This window comes from Terrapene carolina, unplaced genomic scaffold (assembly GCF_002925995.2).
Source record: "Terrapene carolina triunguis isolate 2854851 unplaced genomic scaffold, T_m_triunguis-2.0 Scaffold130, whole genome shotgun sequence".
In the NCBI taxonomy this organism is placed as follows: domain Eukaryota; kingdom Metazoa; phylum Chordata; order Testudines; family Emydidae; genus Terrapene; species Terrapene triunguis.
This window is the reverse complement of record NW_020664481.1, coordinates 39,051,053-39,066,286: the sequence shown is the minus strand read 5'-3', so window position 1 is coordinate 39,066,286 and position 15,234 is coordinate 39,051,053. Positions and strand designations below refer to the sequence as shown.

The 15,234-nt window shown below is 40.8% G+C and overlaps 1 protein-coding gene across 3 annotated transcripts in view; it reads left to right on the top strand.

The window, feature by feature from the left end:
- Positions 1-14,781, top strand: part of WTIP (WT1 interacting protein) — a 118,996-nt gene extending 104,215 nt beyond the window's left edge. Inside the window, exons 5-8 of one of the 3 annotated variants that reach the window (XM_026652728.2) lie at positions 2,141-2,271; positions 4,080-4,131; positions 6,974-7,042; positions 10,564-14,781. In XM_026652728.2, coding sequence (XP_026508513.1) covers positions 2,141-2,271; positions 4,080-4,131; positions 6,974-7,042; positions 10,564-10,716 — 405 coding nt within the window. In that variant the 3' untranslated portion in view covers positions 10,717-14,781. Of the gene's footprint in view, positions 1-2,140; positions 2,272-4,079; positions 4,132-6,973; positions 7,043-10,563 lie in introns of those variants that run through there. The other 2 variants (XM_026652729.1, XR_003899836.1) reach the window with 2 other exon arrangements.
- The last annotated feature ends 453 nt before the right edge of the window (positions 14,782-15,234 follow it).

Below are 15,234 nucleotides of genomic sequence, written 5' to 3'. Positions count from 1 at the left end.
AGGGATGTGCTGGCCGCGGCTTCCTGCCGCCCCCATTGGCCCGGGACGGCGAACCGCAGCCAGTGGGGGCCGCGATCGGCCGACCTGCCGCATCAGCAGGTAAATAAACTGGCCCGGCCCGCCAGGGTGCTTACCCTAGCGAGCCGCGTGCTGAACGTTGCCGACCCCTGCTCTAGAGTGAGACCAGGGTTGAATTTGGCCCAAACAAAATGAAATGGATTAAATGCATGTTAAAGAACTCTGTAGACTATAGCTGAGTGTTAATAAGGTTCTAGTACACCAGTGTTTTCCTCTTGGCTTAAAATGTATTCCAATGGTAGCATGCAGTTATTCAATAGCGACTAAATTGCAAGCATTGATGTTCAGGTGGGTCTGGAAATGAGAGTTGGCTGGGGTGCCTTAGCTAATGAGGATTCTTGCTCCTATACGGGTGCCCCTGGTTGGATATTGTTCATTTTAGCCGGAGAACAAATTTCTAGAGCTGTGAAGGCGGGGAAGGGTCATTTCAGGAGTCCATAATATCTAGCTGGTGGAGCTCTGTAGTTGGAAGCTTGGCAGGTGATCATCTGCCTTCTTCCATTAGCAAGCATGCTACAACAAAAGGAAATATTGCTGTGAGCTCCAGAAATTAAGCAGTCTTATTTGGCTAATTCCTTCAAGCCCTCCCCCAGTAATGAGTAGGAAAACAAACATGTCTGTGCAGTAGTAGGAATCCTGCTTATCATTGTACAGGGTAAAAACAAACAAACAAAAAATTAGACCTATGACGCCTCCACAGACTTGGGCCCGAAGCTGCTCAGTAGTTGGAATTGCAGTTGACTCAGCGGTAGTTCTGTGCCCTCAATGTCTGCAGAATCAGATCAATATAATAATTGGTCTATTATCTGTATAGCCAGATACCAAGGCGATGCATGTGGTAAAACACAGACGAACAGAGAGAGAGAGAGAATGAGTCGTTTCTGAGTAACAACAGACATAGAGATCAAATTAAACTTGATACCCAGTCACTGGCTAGATAACCCTAGGGTATTCTTTAAAAAACACAATTGGACTGTAGTTCATACTTTTGCCTAGGCACTGTGTTTTATTGATTTGAACTTTACTCATAAAAATATCCACAGGGCTTTAGGACCTTAGTGGGGAAAGGATCTTTAACTTGTTAGCTTCTCCAGACTGAGCTGGGGGAAATGTACTGGCAGATACGATTTGAAATTGCTTTCAGAAGGTGACAGTCACAAAAAATGTGCAATGTCTGATGTAACCTGTTGTGAGCTGCATAACTGTACCATGTATGGGAGGCAAAATAAATTCCCAGTGTTGCCCCATATGCCTGGCACAGCCTCCTTGAAATACCACCGCTGCAATGGAAAGGTTTTATTTGCAAGGTCACCAGCAGCAAAAGGATTTTTTTGGAGGGGATATAGAGGTGACTGTGCTGGAAGCCAGTTGCTGAAACACTGATTGGCAGAGTCTCAAAAGCCTGTGACATTTTTAATATCAGTTTATATTAACTGAACACTCAGATAGACCTGATCAGCCTGTAAAAGAGAGGGCCATCACTGTGACAGTGAAGTAGATGATAGCCGGGCTGTATTTGTGGTGGCTTAGGACAACTAACAAGGATTTGATTATTGAAATTATGTATTTGTAATTTAACATTTTTCATAGATTCATGGATTTTAAGGCCACAAGAGACCATCTAGAACGACTTCCTATATGTCACATGCCATTTAATTTCACCCCTATACTGAGCCCAGTAACTTTTGTTTGGCTAAAACATATCTCCCAGAAAGGCATCCAGTCTCTATCTGAAGACATTTTTACTTTAGGTTGTGTGTGAAGAGTTTTGGTTTAATGTACATCCATTTGCAGTATCATCCCTCCATAATGAATGGTGAAGCTACTTTCCCATTGTACTCCCAATTTTCACAGTCCCTTAACATCACCAAGGGCCTGGTGTAAAACCCATTGAAATTAATGAGAATCTGGGCTTTGGATCAGGCCCTTTGCTGGTGAAGCCACAAAGTCAATATTTCTTCCTGAGGAGCATGCTGTGATTAAAATTTAGAAATGCTGATGCATGGGGAATGTTGTCTGGAAAACAAACACTGTCTCATTTTGTCGTCTGGCTCTTCTTAAGATCTTACAGGCTCTTGGAAAGTCATACCATCCTGGCTGTTTCCGCTGCGTGGTCTGTAATGAATGTCTGGACGGAGTCCCCTTCACTGTAGATGTGGAGAACAATATTTACTGTGTCAAAGACTATCACACGTAAGAACACAGATGCATTGACTGCTTTTGAAAAGTTGTTCATATTGAATCATCTTTGCAATAGACACTGATTTCAATGGGAGTTAGGAGCCTAAATACTTTTAAAACTCTGGCCTGGAATCTTGCTCCTATTTGCCCCAGGCCCCTTTACTCCACTCTGACAGCATAAAGAGTCACTTACATTTACATCCATTTAAAGGCTACTTTATACTGCCAGAGCGGTAAAGAAGAATCAGGCCTTACACACGAATTCTCTCCTGAGGGGCTGTTGAGGTTTCTCATGAACTCGTAGGAGTATGTGTTTATGTGCACGCTGGTAAATCCTCTGTTCCTGTCAGAGCCTAGCTCTATTAATCATGGGTAGTAATGGAATATAATGGCCCATAATATTCCAGTTAAGGATAGAATTGTGTGTCATCCTGATGACAACTCTTTGAATTGTGCTGAGGCTCAGTAACCACTCTGGGACTCCCTTCTGTCAAAGAGAATGTGAAGGCTCTTAGGTGCTGTCACCGCTATATCACAACCCATGATATGCCCAGTCCTGCAATGGGATCTGCTAATGCAGGCCATTGTGCCCAAGAGGAATCACACTGAAGTCAACAGGATTCCAGATCCACTCCAATCCATCCCAGCACAGGAGTGGAGTGAATATTAGCACAACTGCTCTATAGCACAGTTGTAGGTGAGAATGCTTGACCAGTTCAGTGTGAGCTGATTTTCCACCTTCACCCCCAACAACCACTTGTAGCCAACACCTTTTCTTGAAGTCCCTACCGCTGCTTCTGAACACAGGTTATTAGAGCTGTAACCACATAGGAAAGCTGTTCAAGCCCTGTGATGGACAAAGTCCTAGAATGATCTTCGCCATGCAGTCCCTCTGCCTCACTGGTTCCCAACTTTTTCCATACTGAGAGCCCCTGGATCTCCCCCTCCAGTTACCTGGGACCCACCCCTCTCCCATACAGCAGTATGAGGAGGACAGGATGGTCGTGCTACCCTGATACCTGTTGGGTCACAATCCCCAAGTCAAGAAACACTTCTCTCTCTATACAGGTTCATTGAGGAAATGTGTATGACATTTATTAATAATTATAATTAATGGAGATATCCTACCGTGTTTCCCAGAAAGTAAGACATCCCCCGAAAATAAGACCTACTTCCAGTTTTGCCTCTTGCTGTAATATAAGGCATCCCCCGAAAATAAGACCTCCCGGATAATAAGGCCACCCCGGAATATAAGGCCCCGAAGCTCCAGGAAAAATAAGACCTCCCCTGAAAATAAGACCTAGCGCATCTTTGGGAGCAAAAATTAATTTAAGACACTGTCTTATTTTTGGGGAAACAGGGTATCTCCTAGAACTGGAAGGGACCTTGAAAGGTCATCAAGTCCAGCCCCCTGCCTTCACTAGCAGGACCAAGTACTGATTTTGCCCCAGATCCCTAAGTGGCCCCCTCAAGGATTGAACTCACAACCCTGGGTTTAGCAGGCCAACGCTCAAACCACTGAGCTATCCCTCCCCCCAATAAGAGCATTGGATACAATAGTCAATGGAGGAGGGGAAAAGGTACCTGTAGAACCACGTGTGGATGGTTGGGAGATCTGACATAGAAAGAGCAGCAAGAGGTAGAGATAGGCTTGAATCAGCCCTGTCTCCAGATCGAAACTTTCACGGAGTTTGAATTCCTGATCTGGATCCATATTTTGCAGTTAAAGCCCATCTCTAAAGAGAAGCTATGGTTGAAATGCTCTCGGGATTCTAAATCTTTTAAATCTAATGTGAACATTTTCTCTTCTTGAATCTTAGTGTTTTTGCACCAAAATGCGCTTCCTGTAACCAGCCAATTCTACCAGCACAGGTATGAAGGGATTGTGTGTGTGTGTGTGTGTGTGTGTGTGTGTGTGTGTGTGTGTGTGATTCGTTAGATACTGTGGTTGTTTGCATATGGACATTTTTCAAAGGTCTGCTCAAACACAGTAAGAAATAGACACCTTGGCTATTCAAGACCCTTCCCCCAGCCCCAGAATGAACTGCATATCTAATACAAAATTAAACACAACTCAGCAATAATAGGATTCTTATACAACTCCAAGAGTCATAAGAATCAAAGTACTTACCAATTATGCACCAAAGCACTTTGTATCTTTAGGGTGCTTCAGGGGTATTAATTAATGTTGCTGTACATCTGATTTAATTCAAAGCCCTGGCTAGAGAACTGAGAACAGAACTTTTATTTTTAGAATCTCTCAACTTCCCATTCATTCAAGAAGTACACTTTGATTGCTAAATCGGATGTTAGCTGTTAAGATACCCAGGCTCCAAACAGGGGATGATGGTAACATTTGCCCTGTTCAAAGAGCACATAGCTTCAGCCACGTCACAGTGCCATGGATGAAAGTGCTGCAGAAAGTTGGCTACGATGTTTGAGGCAGAGCTGGGGAACCGTGTATTCGAGATGGATCTGAAGCAAAACGCTGGTTCCAAACCCCACCAAGCTTTGGGCCCATCTCTGTCTGGTGAATTGAAACCCGAACTCCAGAACCAAAGCTACTCAACCTTTCGAGGAAGACAGGGCTTTGGAGCTTGTACAAGCAGCACTAATAGGGCCTGAACGTTAAACTGATTTTCAGGACAGATTATCATCACTGTTCATGGTGATAGAGATCACAGACCTTGTGTTAGTTTCAAACTGCTGCACAGAGCAGTGAGGATGCAAATTAACTGTAGGAAAGATGTCTTATCAAACCATGCAAAGTGAGGAGTTATGGGATTTGACTTTTTATTTTCAGTAAGCCCACTAGTATGTGCTGTTTACTTAATAAGGGCTTACTTTTCCAAAGTTACACATACACAGCTCAAGTGATTTGTTATTGGTCTCCCTGCCAGTAATTACAATAATGATACCAGAACTATCTGGCATGTATCTTGGGGGCCCAGTCCTGCAAGCTACCTCCCAGGAAGTGCTGGGTTCCCCCAACTCCTTGGAAATCAATGAAAATTGGGGGTGCTCAGCACATTGCAACAGTAGCTCCCTGCAAGCAGCTGGTGTTTCAAACCCATCTTGTGTATGAATTGTATAGGGGCCTTATTGGACCACCCTTACCCATATTGAGTAGCATCTTACTCTGTGAATAGTCCTATTGATTGCAAGAGGGTACCATGCAACATGAAAAGAGGTGGCAGAATCAAGCCCATAACAGCAGGACTGAACTGAGCAAAGCCAAAGTTCAGATTTATTTAAATTGTCTTTGACCAAATGGTTGAATACTTTGGAATTTGATCCCTACTTATGTGTTTATCTTAGCTGGAAGTGGCACTTTGGCACAGAACAACATTTGTACATGAAGAGAGGATCTGTTCACCCACATACCTTCTTATTCTCCTGTCTGCATGTGACACTAATGCATACTCCGCTGGTAGTGACATGAAAATGGCATAGAACCAGCAGCACTCGTATCATCCAAGAGGCAGTGACTGGTCAGATCGAGGTTATAGTCCAGGGCCTGACCATTCTCCCCTCTACACACACAGGCTTCCTGGTGCACATTCCATGTTTCCAGACTAATAGTACGCATTGTTCAGGCCACATCATGTGCACCTCATAAGCCATTGAGCCTGTGTCTGCCATGCAAAAGGGGACTGTGACATGCCACATTTCTGCTCCTCCTCCAATGCACATCAGGTATATAAGCCACAATCTTGCCCATACTGCTTCAGTGAGGTGCCTGCATCTCTCATACTTGAAATGCTTCTAAAGAGGAACCTGCGATAGCATGCCCTGATTACACATGTTCTCTTTATTCTCTTCTACTTCCCTGCATTTTGCATATTACAGAGTAACCCTTCCCATAAAAGCTTGGCCCATTCTACCTCATCCTCTGACTTAGTTGGCAGTTAACAAGACTTGCAGCAAACCTCCTCCAAGCACATGATACGCTGTTTCCCAAGGAGGACGTATGTGTTACTTCAAGTCTGGCAGGTCAGGTAATGACTTGCCTGCCGCTCCTCTCAGATAGAGCATCAGATGTGACGCAGGCTTTAAGCACACCTGGAATTAGAAACAATTCAAGGCAAAATTTTAAAGAAGCTTCATTTTCAGTGGCTCAGAAAAGGAGTCGGTGAAATTACCTGTGACGTATGTGCTGCTTTACAGGGTCTGGGTTGGCACATATCTTCATACATGCACTAATGCATGTGTACCCACGGGCCAGGGTATTGCCTATGGACATAGCTAATAGTTGTGCTATCTGACTATGCAAATTTCAAGCTGGTGGTGCACATATGATAGTGTGTGTGTGTGTGTGTGAGAGAGAGAGAGAGAGAGAGAGAGAGAGAACTCTTGGTGGAAAGTCAAGCCCAAAGTGGCTGCAAAGAACAAACAGCTTAATAAATAGTCGTTTCTGGTTGGTAATTTATTCCAAATCCTGGGTTCCCTTTGAAAATGGCTCTTTTTCAAGGAGTCCTAGGAACTTGTGAACCATGGGCCAAATTCTGATCTTTGAATAGACATGGATAGTTGCCAATGACTTCAAAGGGAGCTGCGCAGGTGCAGCTGGGGTCTAAACAGGGGGCTCTTAGAGATCCAGGATATCCACCCTGCCAGAATAATAGTATGGTACAAACAGTAAGCAGCAGGTAGAAAATTGACAAAATGCCACCTACATTTCTGGTCTGATTTTTCTCTCTATTTTCCAAACCAGGGCTCCGAGGAGACCATTCGAGTGGTGTCAATGGACAGAGATTACCACGTGGAATGTTATCACTGCGAGGTAAGCTTGCAGCATCTCTGCTACTGAGTTGGATCAAGGCAAGATCTGGCCTTTAGGAGCAGAAGATGCCGGAGTGTAGCAGTGAATAAGTGGCTGGGCTTTACATGGTGATGTGGTCCATAGTGAGTAGTTCCAGCCAGCTGTCTGCTGGCATGGTCTGTCTGTCTTGGCACTAAGAGCAAAGAGGCAGAAGTGGGATGAAGACAAGAGCTCTGCAGAGGAGTTTGTTAGAGACAGTTTTTCAAGTGAGGGAGGTGGGTGGGGGAGAGGAAAGCTAAGCTGGGGATCCTGAAAGTCAATGAGTCAGTCCACCCCAGCTGTCTCTTTCAGATGGGCAAGCCATCCATTTCTGTTAATGTTTTAAGAAAATAATTTTTTTAATCAATCATAGGAAATCTCAATATCTAAGAGATCTCAGCGATTTTCCCATCTAATGCGTTGTGTGGATTCACCTGCGATAAGATGGCAGCTCTCTCTCTGCCCCCCCAACGTTATATTAGAATGTCCCACTGAGGATTTATTTTCAGTTCAGTTTCATTATTCAGTTCACCATTCTCTCTCTCCAGTTTAAAGCAAATCAGCCTCCCTGCTTCCATCCAGGATGGCTAACTCCATTATGTGCCTAGATAGAGTAGTTAGACATCTGCCTGACGTGGGCATATGGAACATATGTGGGTGTGGTGTTCTGTCCCATCTAGTGGCACCGAGACCAAGAGAGAGATATGAATGAGTCTGTTCTACAGCTCGAGCTAAGAGCTGTATGGCTTTTAGCTCATGCACTAAGCTCCAGAGGTCCCAGGTTCAATCCTGCTTGCCAACAACCGGGGTGTCTTGGTGTTACACATACACAAATATTGAACAGGAAGAGCTGTGGGCTGTTTTACTGGACTGGGCTCGGGTTCCTTTGAAAATGGGGGCATTAAAATAGTGTATTTCAGCTGTCAAGGTTTCCAAAAGTGACTTGATAATTTTGGAGTCATTCATTTTTGGGTACCAGGTTGAGAGACCTTAAAGGTGCTTGGCTTCCAGAAGTGCTAAGCACCTGCTCCTGAAAACCCTTTCAGAGGTCACCCCTTGGGCACCCAAACTCACTAGTCCCTTTGGAAAGCCGCCTAACTCAGCAGGAATTAAATGTTCATTCAAGAGAAGTGACATGTAAAAGGAATGTTCATCTTGTCTGTGTTGCAAACCAAACAGCAGTTTGTAAATCAGTAGGGCCCCATTTAAAACTGAAATTCATTAAGAGGACAGCCTTTTTTAGGGCAACATTGTATGTTTGTGCAGCAAGATGGGAGGAAAAAGAAGAGGTCGGGGGTTAGGCACGTTATTAGCATTTGGCATTTCTTTAGTGAATCCCAAGTCATTAAAGCTCTAAACAAGGGACTGAACTAACAGAGCATTGCCGATGGGTAGCAGGCCTGCTGGCATGACCGCAATCCGATACAGTGTTTGGCTAGCAATTAACAGGCCTGAGCCCAGACTCTTATGTCTCACTCATGGTTTATTTCATTCTCAGACCCCCATCAAATCTGCCGTTCTGTCCACTTTTATGAGCCTGCTATCTAGTCTGTCATGATTCTAATTGAAGCTCTGAGGCTGATGGTCTAAAAATAATTGGGCATTCGGAGTTTGCATTGTTTACCTACACTGTGGGGAACATTTGTCAATATAGTGGAGTCTACAGGAAGACGAAAGACCTGCCATATTCCAGCTACTGTGATTTCTTTACAGGGAAGCGTAATACATTTTAAAAAGGGCACTATGGTGGAACTGTTTGAAAATTTCCTACCTAATTAAATGGGAAAGAATTTGTGACATTCATTTATAAACTGTGATGGAAGCTAAGAAGTCATAAAATCTCAAGTTCCTTCCTGTTACCTCTGTATTTCGTCACTTAATTTAATCAATGTCTGGAAAAAAAAAAAAAAACCAACAAGATTTCTGACAAATGATCTTTTACCTTTACCGAAATGTTCTCTTATATTCCTGAAATCTTTTAAGTTAAGGGATATAAAGTTATTAAGTAAATATATATTATTGAATTATCTGAATAATAAAAGGTCCCTAAACTTTTATAAAATGCTCCTGCATTGCCTGAAAGCACATTAATACCTTATTCTTTTTTATACTTTCACGGTAGAAATAGGACAAGATTTGAGCATTTTAATGTAAGCTATGGAAGTTAACAGATCACATTTCAAATATGATTAATTAAACTTTGCCTCATCTTTGATATTAAAAAAATAGGGTGAGGAGCCTGAAAATAATCTAGTTGCACATATTGCTCAACTTCTTCGTCAGGATTACCTAGAAGCCAGAATTTCTATGTACTCCCTACCCTCTTTCCAAATCCTGGAATCCAAATGTAAAACCTCCATGATTTGCCTGACCTCAACTGGCATGGATAAGTAACCAAGAGGCTGCTCTGAACTCAAGCACTTCCCTGCTGCAACACACATAGTTGTCACCAAGGAGGATTCCTATTTTGCTTGGGTTATTTTCTTTTTACCTCTGTCACTCTTCTCTTGTCTGAACTCAGCCACTGTTGGCTGAAATTATTTGCCATTCTATGGAGGTACACCTCTACCTCGATATAACGCTGTCCTTGGGAGTCAAAAAAGCTTACCGCATTATAGGTGAAACCACGTTATATTGAACTTGCTTTGATCCACCGGAGTGCGCAGCCCAGCCCCCCCAGAGCACTGCTTTACCGCGTTATTTCCGAATTCGTGTTATATCGGGTCACGTTATATTGAGGTAGAGGTGTATTACATAAATAAGACCAAGACTTCCACCCCACCCCCAGATTTTGTACGAGTCAGTTAGAATTTCAGGGGGGAAAGTTGCCTGCTTTTAAAATATGTCAGCTTTACTTCATCTAATCTAAGTTTAATCTGAGAAACGTACTGTAGAAAGGGAAGAGACCTATTTAGTGAGAGGCCTGAACTGGAACATGAGGCCTGACACCCATTGAACTTTTCAGCTTGCCTCGTTATCTGTAAGATGTACCCCAACCAGAACACCAATCTTAGGAAGTCCGTTCTGCATCACAATCCAAAATTCAAATAGCTTCTCTCTCATCCAAATGATGGTCTCTCTTTACTCAGCTCTTCTCTGGTTCTCCAACTATCTCTGCTCTTCCTCATTCCAAGTCCAACATCATTCAGCTTGTCTGACCGGCTCCACATTTAAGAGGTCAACGTGTGCTACATGTTGATTAGTCTGATCTTTGTCATGGCTAGATCAATGAGGTGGACTGACGAAAATAAATGCAGGTATCAACCAGAGAAGATATGCCACAAAATTACATAAATTTCACGTTCCCTTAGATTTCAGTGACTCGCTCTTAATTTAATACATTATAGTCAATGTCCATCTACCAAATAGTTCTGAGATTGCTGCAGTTAACATGAAAGAGAGAACAAGAGACACCTTAGAGGCTTCAAAGTCTGAATGATGTTTTATTGAAATGACGTAATCAGTCACTAGCTAACTTGTGGATGTGTGTTTGTTTCTCTTAGGACTGCGGTCTCCAGCTCAACGATGAAGAAGGCCATCGTTGCTATCCTTTAGAGGGCCACCTACTCTGTCATGGCTGTCATATTAGGCGCCTCAATATCAAAGTGCCACCACATCCACCTCCAAGCTACCCAATGCATGTTACAGAACTCTGAAAGACACTTTCTATAGCAATGAATCGTTAGAGAGAAGATGGAAGAACTAAAAATGACTTTCCAGTTTTTAAAGATGAAATTCCTCTAATAACCCTCTAAACCAGCTATTTATTTTTTTTAAATCATATGTCAGAGGGCCTCTATGATCATGTCCATGTTTCCATTTACCTTCTGCATTTTCACTGAGACACCACTTACTTAAAAAAAAAAAAAAAAAAAAAATGATGCACCACTGAACTAACTGTGTAAGCAGCAGCATTTCCCAGTACAGTGGTACGAAAGGCTCTGTTCTACACTTCTTGTTTGCTTCATTCCAGTGGGAGTTTTGCCTGAGTAAGAAGTGTAGAATTAATCCCCCCTAAGTTAGCAACCTACATATCACAACAAGCGTGATAAGATAAATACTAGCATTTTAGCTAGTCCCATTGCATCCTAGTCTTAGAGAATAAACAGTCTCACATTTCTGGAATACTTAGATTCCCAGCAGTAGTTCATAGGAAGCAAAGTAAATATATTTTTAGTAACAAAAATCTTCAACCATGGGTTAATTGGTGGTATTCACACCTAGGAAAGGCTTCGGGCCAGTGTCTTTTCCATCCTATTTGCTGTCACAGTGATCCAACAGAGTATTTAGCCTGCTGCAGAAACATGGCAGGTGTCTCCTATAGGAAGCACATTACAGAAGAATGTGTCCATTCGCAAAGTTAAGATTCTCTCATAAAGGGTTATTGCATATGAAGAAAATTCTGGCTCTCCATAATAACTTGCCACTTACATGCTTGGTTTTTTGTAGCGGCACGAGACCAACTGCAGCTTTAAAAGCATTTGTCATGTTCTTCTGGTGAATTGGCACTTACTAAGCAATCCATTTTTTAAACCTGTTTTTGTTCCTAGGTTTAGCAGCCCTTTTGGCTCTGCAAGGAGACACTTCTATGTCTCAGTCCTACTTGTTTTATACAAGACTTCATTTGTTACAAACTGCTTTGCAATTTTTTGTCGTTACATTTTAAAAATTGGCAGCAGTTCTGTCATCTTTTCAGTTTGATGTGTTCTTTTCCAGATGTCATTGTGAATGATTACAGTGATCATCTTCATTTGAAAACCAAGCATGATTTAGCAGAAATAATAATTTAGAGTTTCAGACAATTGAAACAGAAATTGGTATTTTATAACAAGTATTAGATGTACATCGAATGTACACACTTTCATCTTTTGCATAAGCTTTTACAGGAACCTCAGAACTCTGGGGTAATATATATCTTCCATATAGGAAGTTAGATGAATCTTTTTTTAATGTTTGTTTTCTACTGTGCGTTGATGATTTACATGCAATCACACATCTGTATGTTTAAATAACAATTCCATGTAGTCTCATGAGAATTGATCTAGGCTTTCCTGAAATTCTGTTATAGTTTGAAATATGGCCATCACGCCCTTCCTCAGATATATTTAAATGACAAAATTCTTTTACTGTGAAGTAGGTGGAAATATCAGGCAAGATTCTCAACACGTGTAAATTGAAAGACCTGCAGTGACTTCAAGGAAGTTATGCAGATTGACACCACCTAAGAATCTGTCCCATCAGTTTTAGGATTGTCACATGTTAAGTTTCATCAAACTAATTAAGGAAATAGCTATTTGGCAACACCATTGAAGTGTAGTATATAAAGACTCCATTGATGCAATAAGGCAATTCAGGATATGGTTGGAAAGCACAAGGAGCAACCAATGGGCTCTGATTCCTGAATGGAATAATTAACTCATGAGATTCTCACTCCCTTTATAGAGCTTTTTGATATTCCAAAATATCTTTATGGTAAAAAAAAATACATTCATTGATGATGGGAAGAGATGAATGCAACAGTTCAGAAACTGCTGCTGAATTGTCTGGTTGGCAAAGATTAATCTGCCCTACTGGATGATCGTCAGTAAGTCCAATGCGCCTTTAACCAGTCATTTTATAATTAATAGCTGGCTTAGTTAATGTGAAAGCCATGTTTTGGAGCACTGCTAATGCTACAAATAACCTCCTACAGTGGCAGTAAAAATTAACCTTCTCACAAATCTGACTTTATCGAAGTAACTCGAGGAATTTGCCTAGTAATGAAAGTATCAAATTGAGGGTGTCAAAGCTTAAAGGTAAATATTTTGTATTAGTCACAGTATAATACTTTTCCATTTCACAAAACAGCTTTGGGCTTCAAGGCATTGTATTAGCATGCGTTATTGTTAAAACTATATGTATAAAAACCCCACATTAAGAAAAAAATATTAAAACATACAGAAGATTTGGGTCTGTTCACATGAGCAAGCCAACCCAGAACAGTGCTTTCTACTGAAAAGTGCATTCGCTCCAGGTGACTGGGAGCTAGAACTTCATAGAACCATAGAAAACAGAGATGAGAGACCAAACTAGGTCATTTAGACCATCCCTCTGCCAGTGTATTAACTAGTGCTAGGGCTATTAAGTTTGTAAGTTTTCACTCCTACATAGCTTTTCAGTGGACAGCACTATCTAACATGTACATACAATTCTTCTTCGAAAACTATCAGACTTTAGAACAGAATAATACTGAATTTCACATTTTAATTTTTCAGTTCTTTCTAGTAGTTCTACTCAGTTCCAATATGTGTTAAGTATCTTCATGGGAAAATGTTGAAAAATTATGTTTCAATATAGAAAGAGCAGTTTGTTTAAAACCAGAAAGCAGCAGTTGTTGTTCCAGTATTTCCTATAGACAGGGGCATTCTATTAAAACACCATAAATTACAACTGGCTTTTAGAGAGATGAGGTGAGGGAGGTAATATTGTTTATTGGACCAACTTTTGGTGGTGAAAGAGACAAGCTTTCAAGCTACACAAAGCTCTTCAGGTCAGCTGACTTTTACATCATTAATATAAGAGCTGGACCATAGTTGGTATAATTCACCTATTATTATTATTATTCTTAAGGAAGAATAAGGGGAAAGCTAGAAGCAAATCTAAAGTGACATGCTGTACAATTTAGTATTAATGACAGTTCCTATGCATTTTACCTCCTGTCTGGGGAATTGTATAAATGAAAGCATCTAATGCTTTGCTTAAGGAGTATTCTTATGTCAGTCAGTTCAACACAGATGTAAACTTCCCAGTATTCATTTTATAACATGATTATTTATTGGAAACCACCTCTGTGTACTGTACTTTCAGAATATTTCCATAAAGTTTCAGCATTTTACAACTTGTTCTCATTTGCATCATGAGAACTCAGGAATAAACCTTTCATATTTCATTTTTTGTGGAAGATTTCTACAGTGTCCCAAAAGGATGTGGCCATTTTAGGAGATTCACAGAGTCCCTCGTGCACTGGAAGACAAGTTCCAAAGAAATGACCAAAATTATGATAATTTTGGCAGGGGGGGGGGGATCTCAGATATTTGAGCTTTCAAAAAGGGTTTTTTGTATATTTTGTAAAGTGGGGCTTCAAAAGTAAAGTATGGATGGAGGAGTTCTTTAAGACAAGAAATTCCAGAACAGTTAAGTAAACCAAAGCTCTAAAGGAGGCACACAAAAGCTGCTTTCTTGTGTTTCAAGAAAAGTTTAAAAGTTTGTGATTCATCATGCAACTAATGCCATAACTAGAATATATAATTTGACTTAAATTAAGTTTTAAATTAAGTTGAGAAATATTTTCATTTTCTTTAAAAGAATATAGTTTCTTCCAAGAACTTGGACCAACGTTGATTTTTATTTTGTAGGAAATATATAAATGCCCTGTTTGTATATCATGTAACTAGTTTACATGCTGCAAATATACATTAGTTTAACTATTTTTGTATATATCCTTGTAAAACTTCTAAATGTGCTTCTTTGTCTTTTAGTCCCTAGAATGACTTGTGGTTTTTATGTTTCAGTGTTTGATTCCCTTGATTGTTGAAGAAAAAAGATTGGGAAATGTAGATTTATTTATCTAAAGAAGAAGCTACTTGCTATCATCCTAAGTTATTTAATATTAAAAGTCAGAAGTTTCATTTAACCTTAGATGTTATAATCTGCTTTTTTCAATAAAGACATTTTGTAGTTAACTTTGATTTTGTAATGTGTTGCCTGTGAGTAAAGAGTTTATTTTGATTTGTTTGCCAGTAAAAACATTTTAAGAGATCCTTATGCTGCTTACAGAAATGCCAACTGATATTAACTGATTACAGCTGTATTCATGAAAGTGTTTGGTTCTTTAGTGCAAATGTAAATAATTAAGGTCTAAAATACGCCCATAGCTAACATTTTGCAGCTCCACTTAGAAAAGAATTTAGCACTTTGGCAATTTGTAATTAAACCTTACAAATTTGGCTATTTCATATTTGTAGCACTCAGTTTAGATAAACATGTCCTTCTCAGGGCACCTATTGTTTCGTAATGCGCACACTTTCCTTCAGAGAGGCACTGGCTTAGGCGATAATCCTGCAAAGGCTAAGCAGGTTTGGATAGGTCTCTGTATTTCCTTACCCAGTTACTTTGCTTTATAGCAGGGGTCGGCA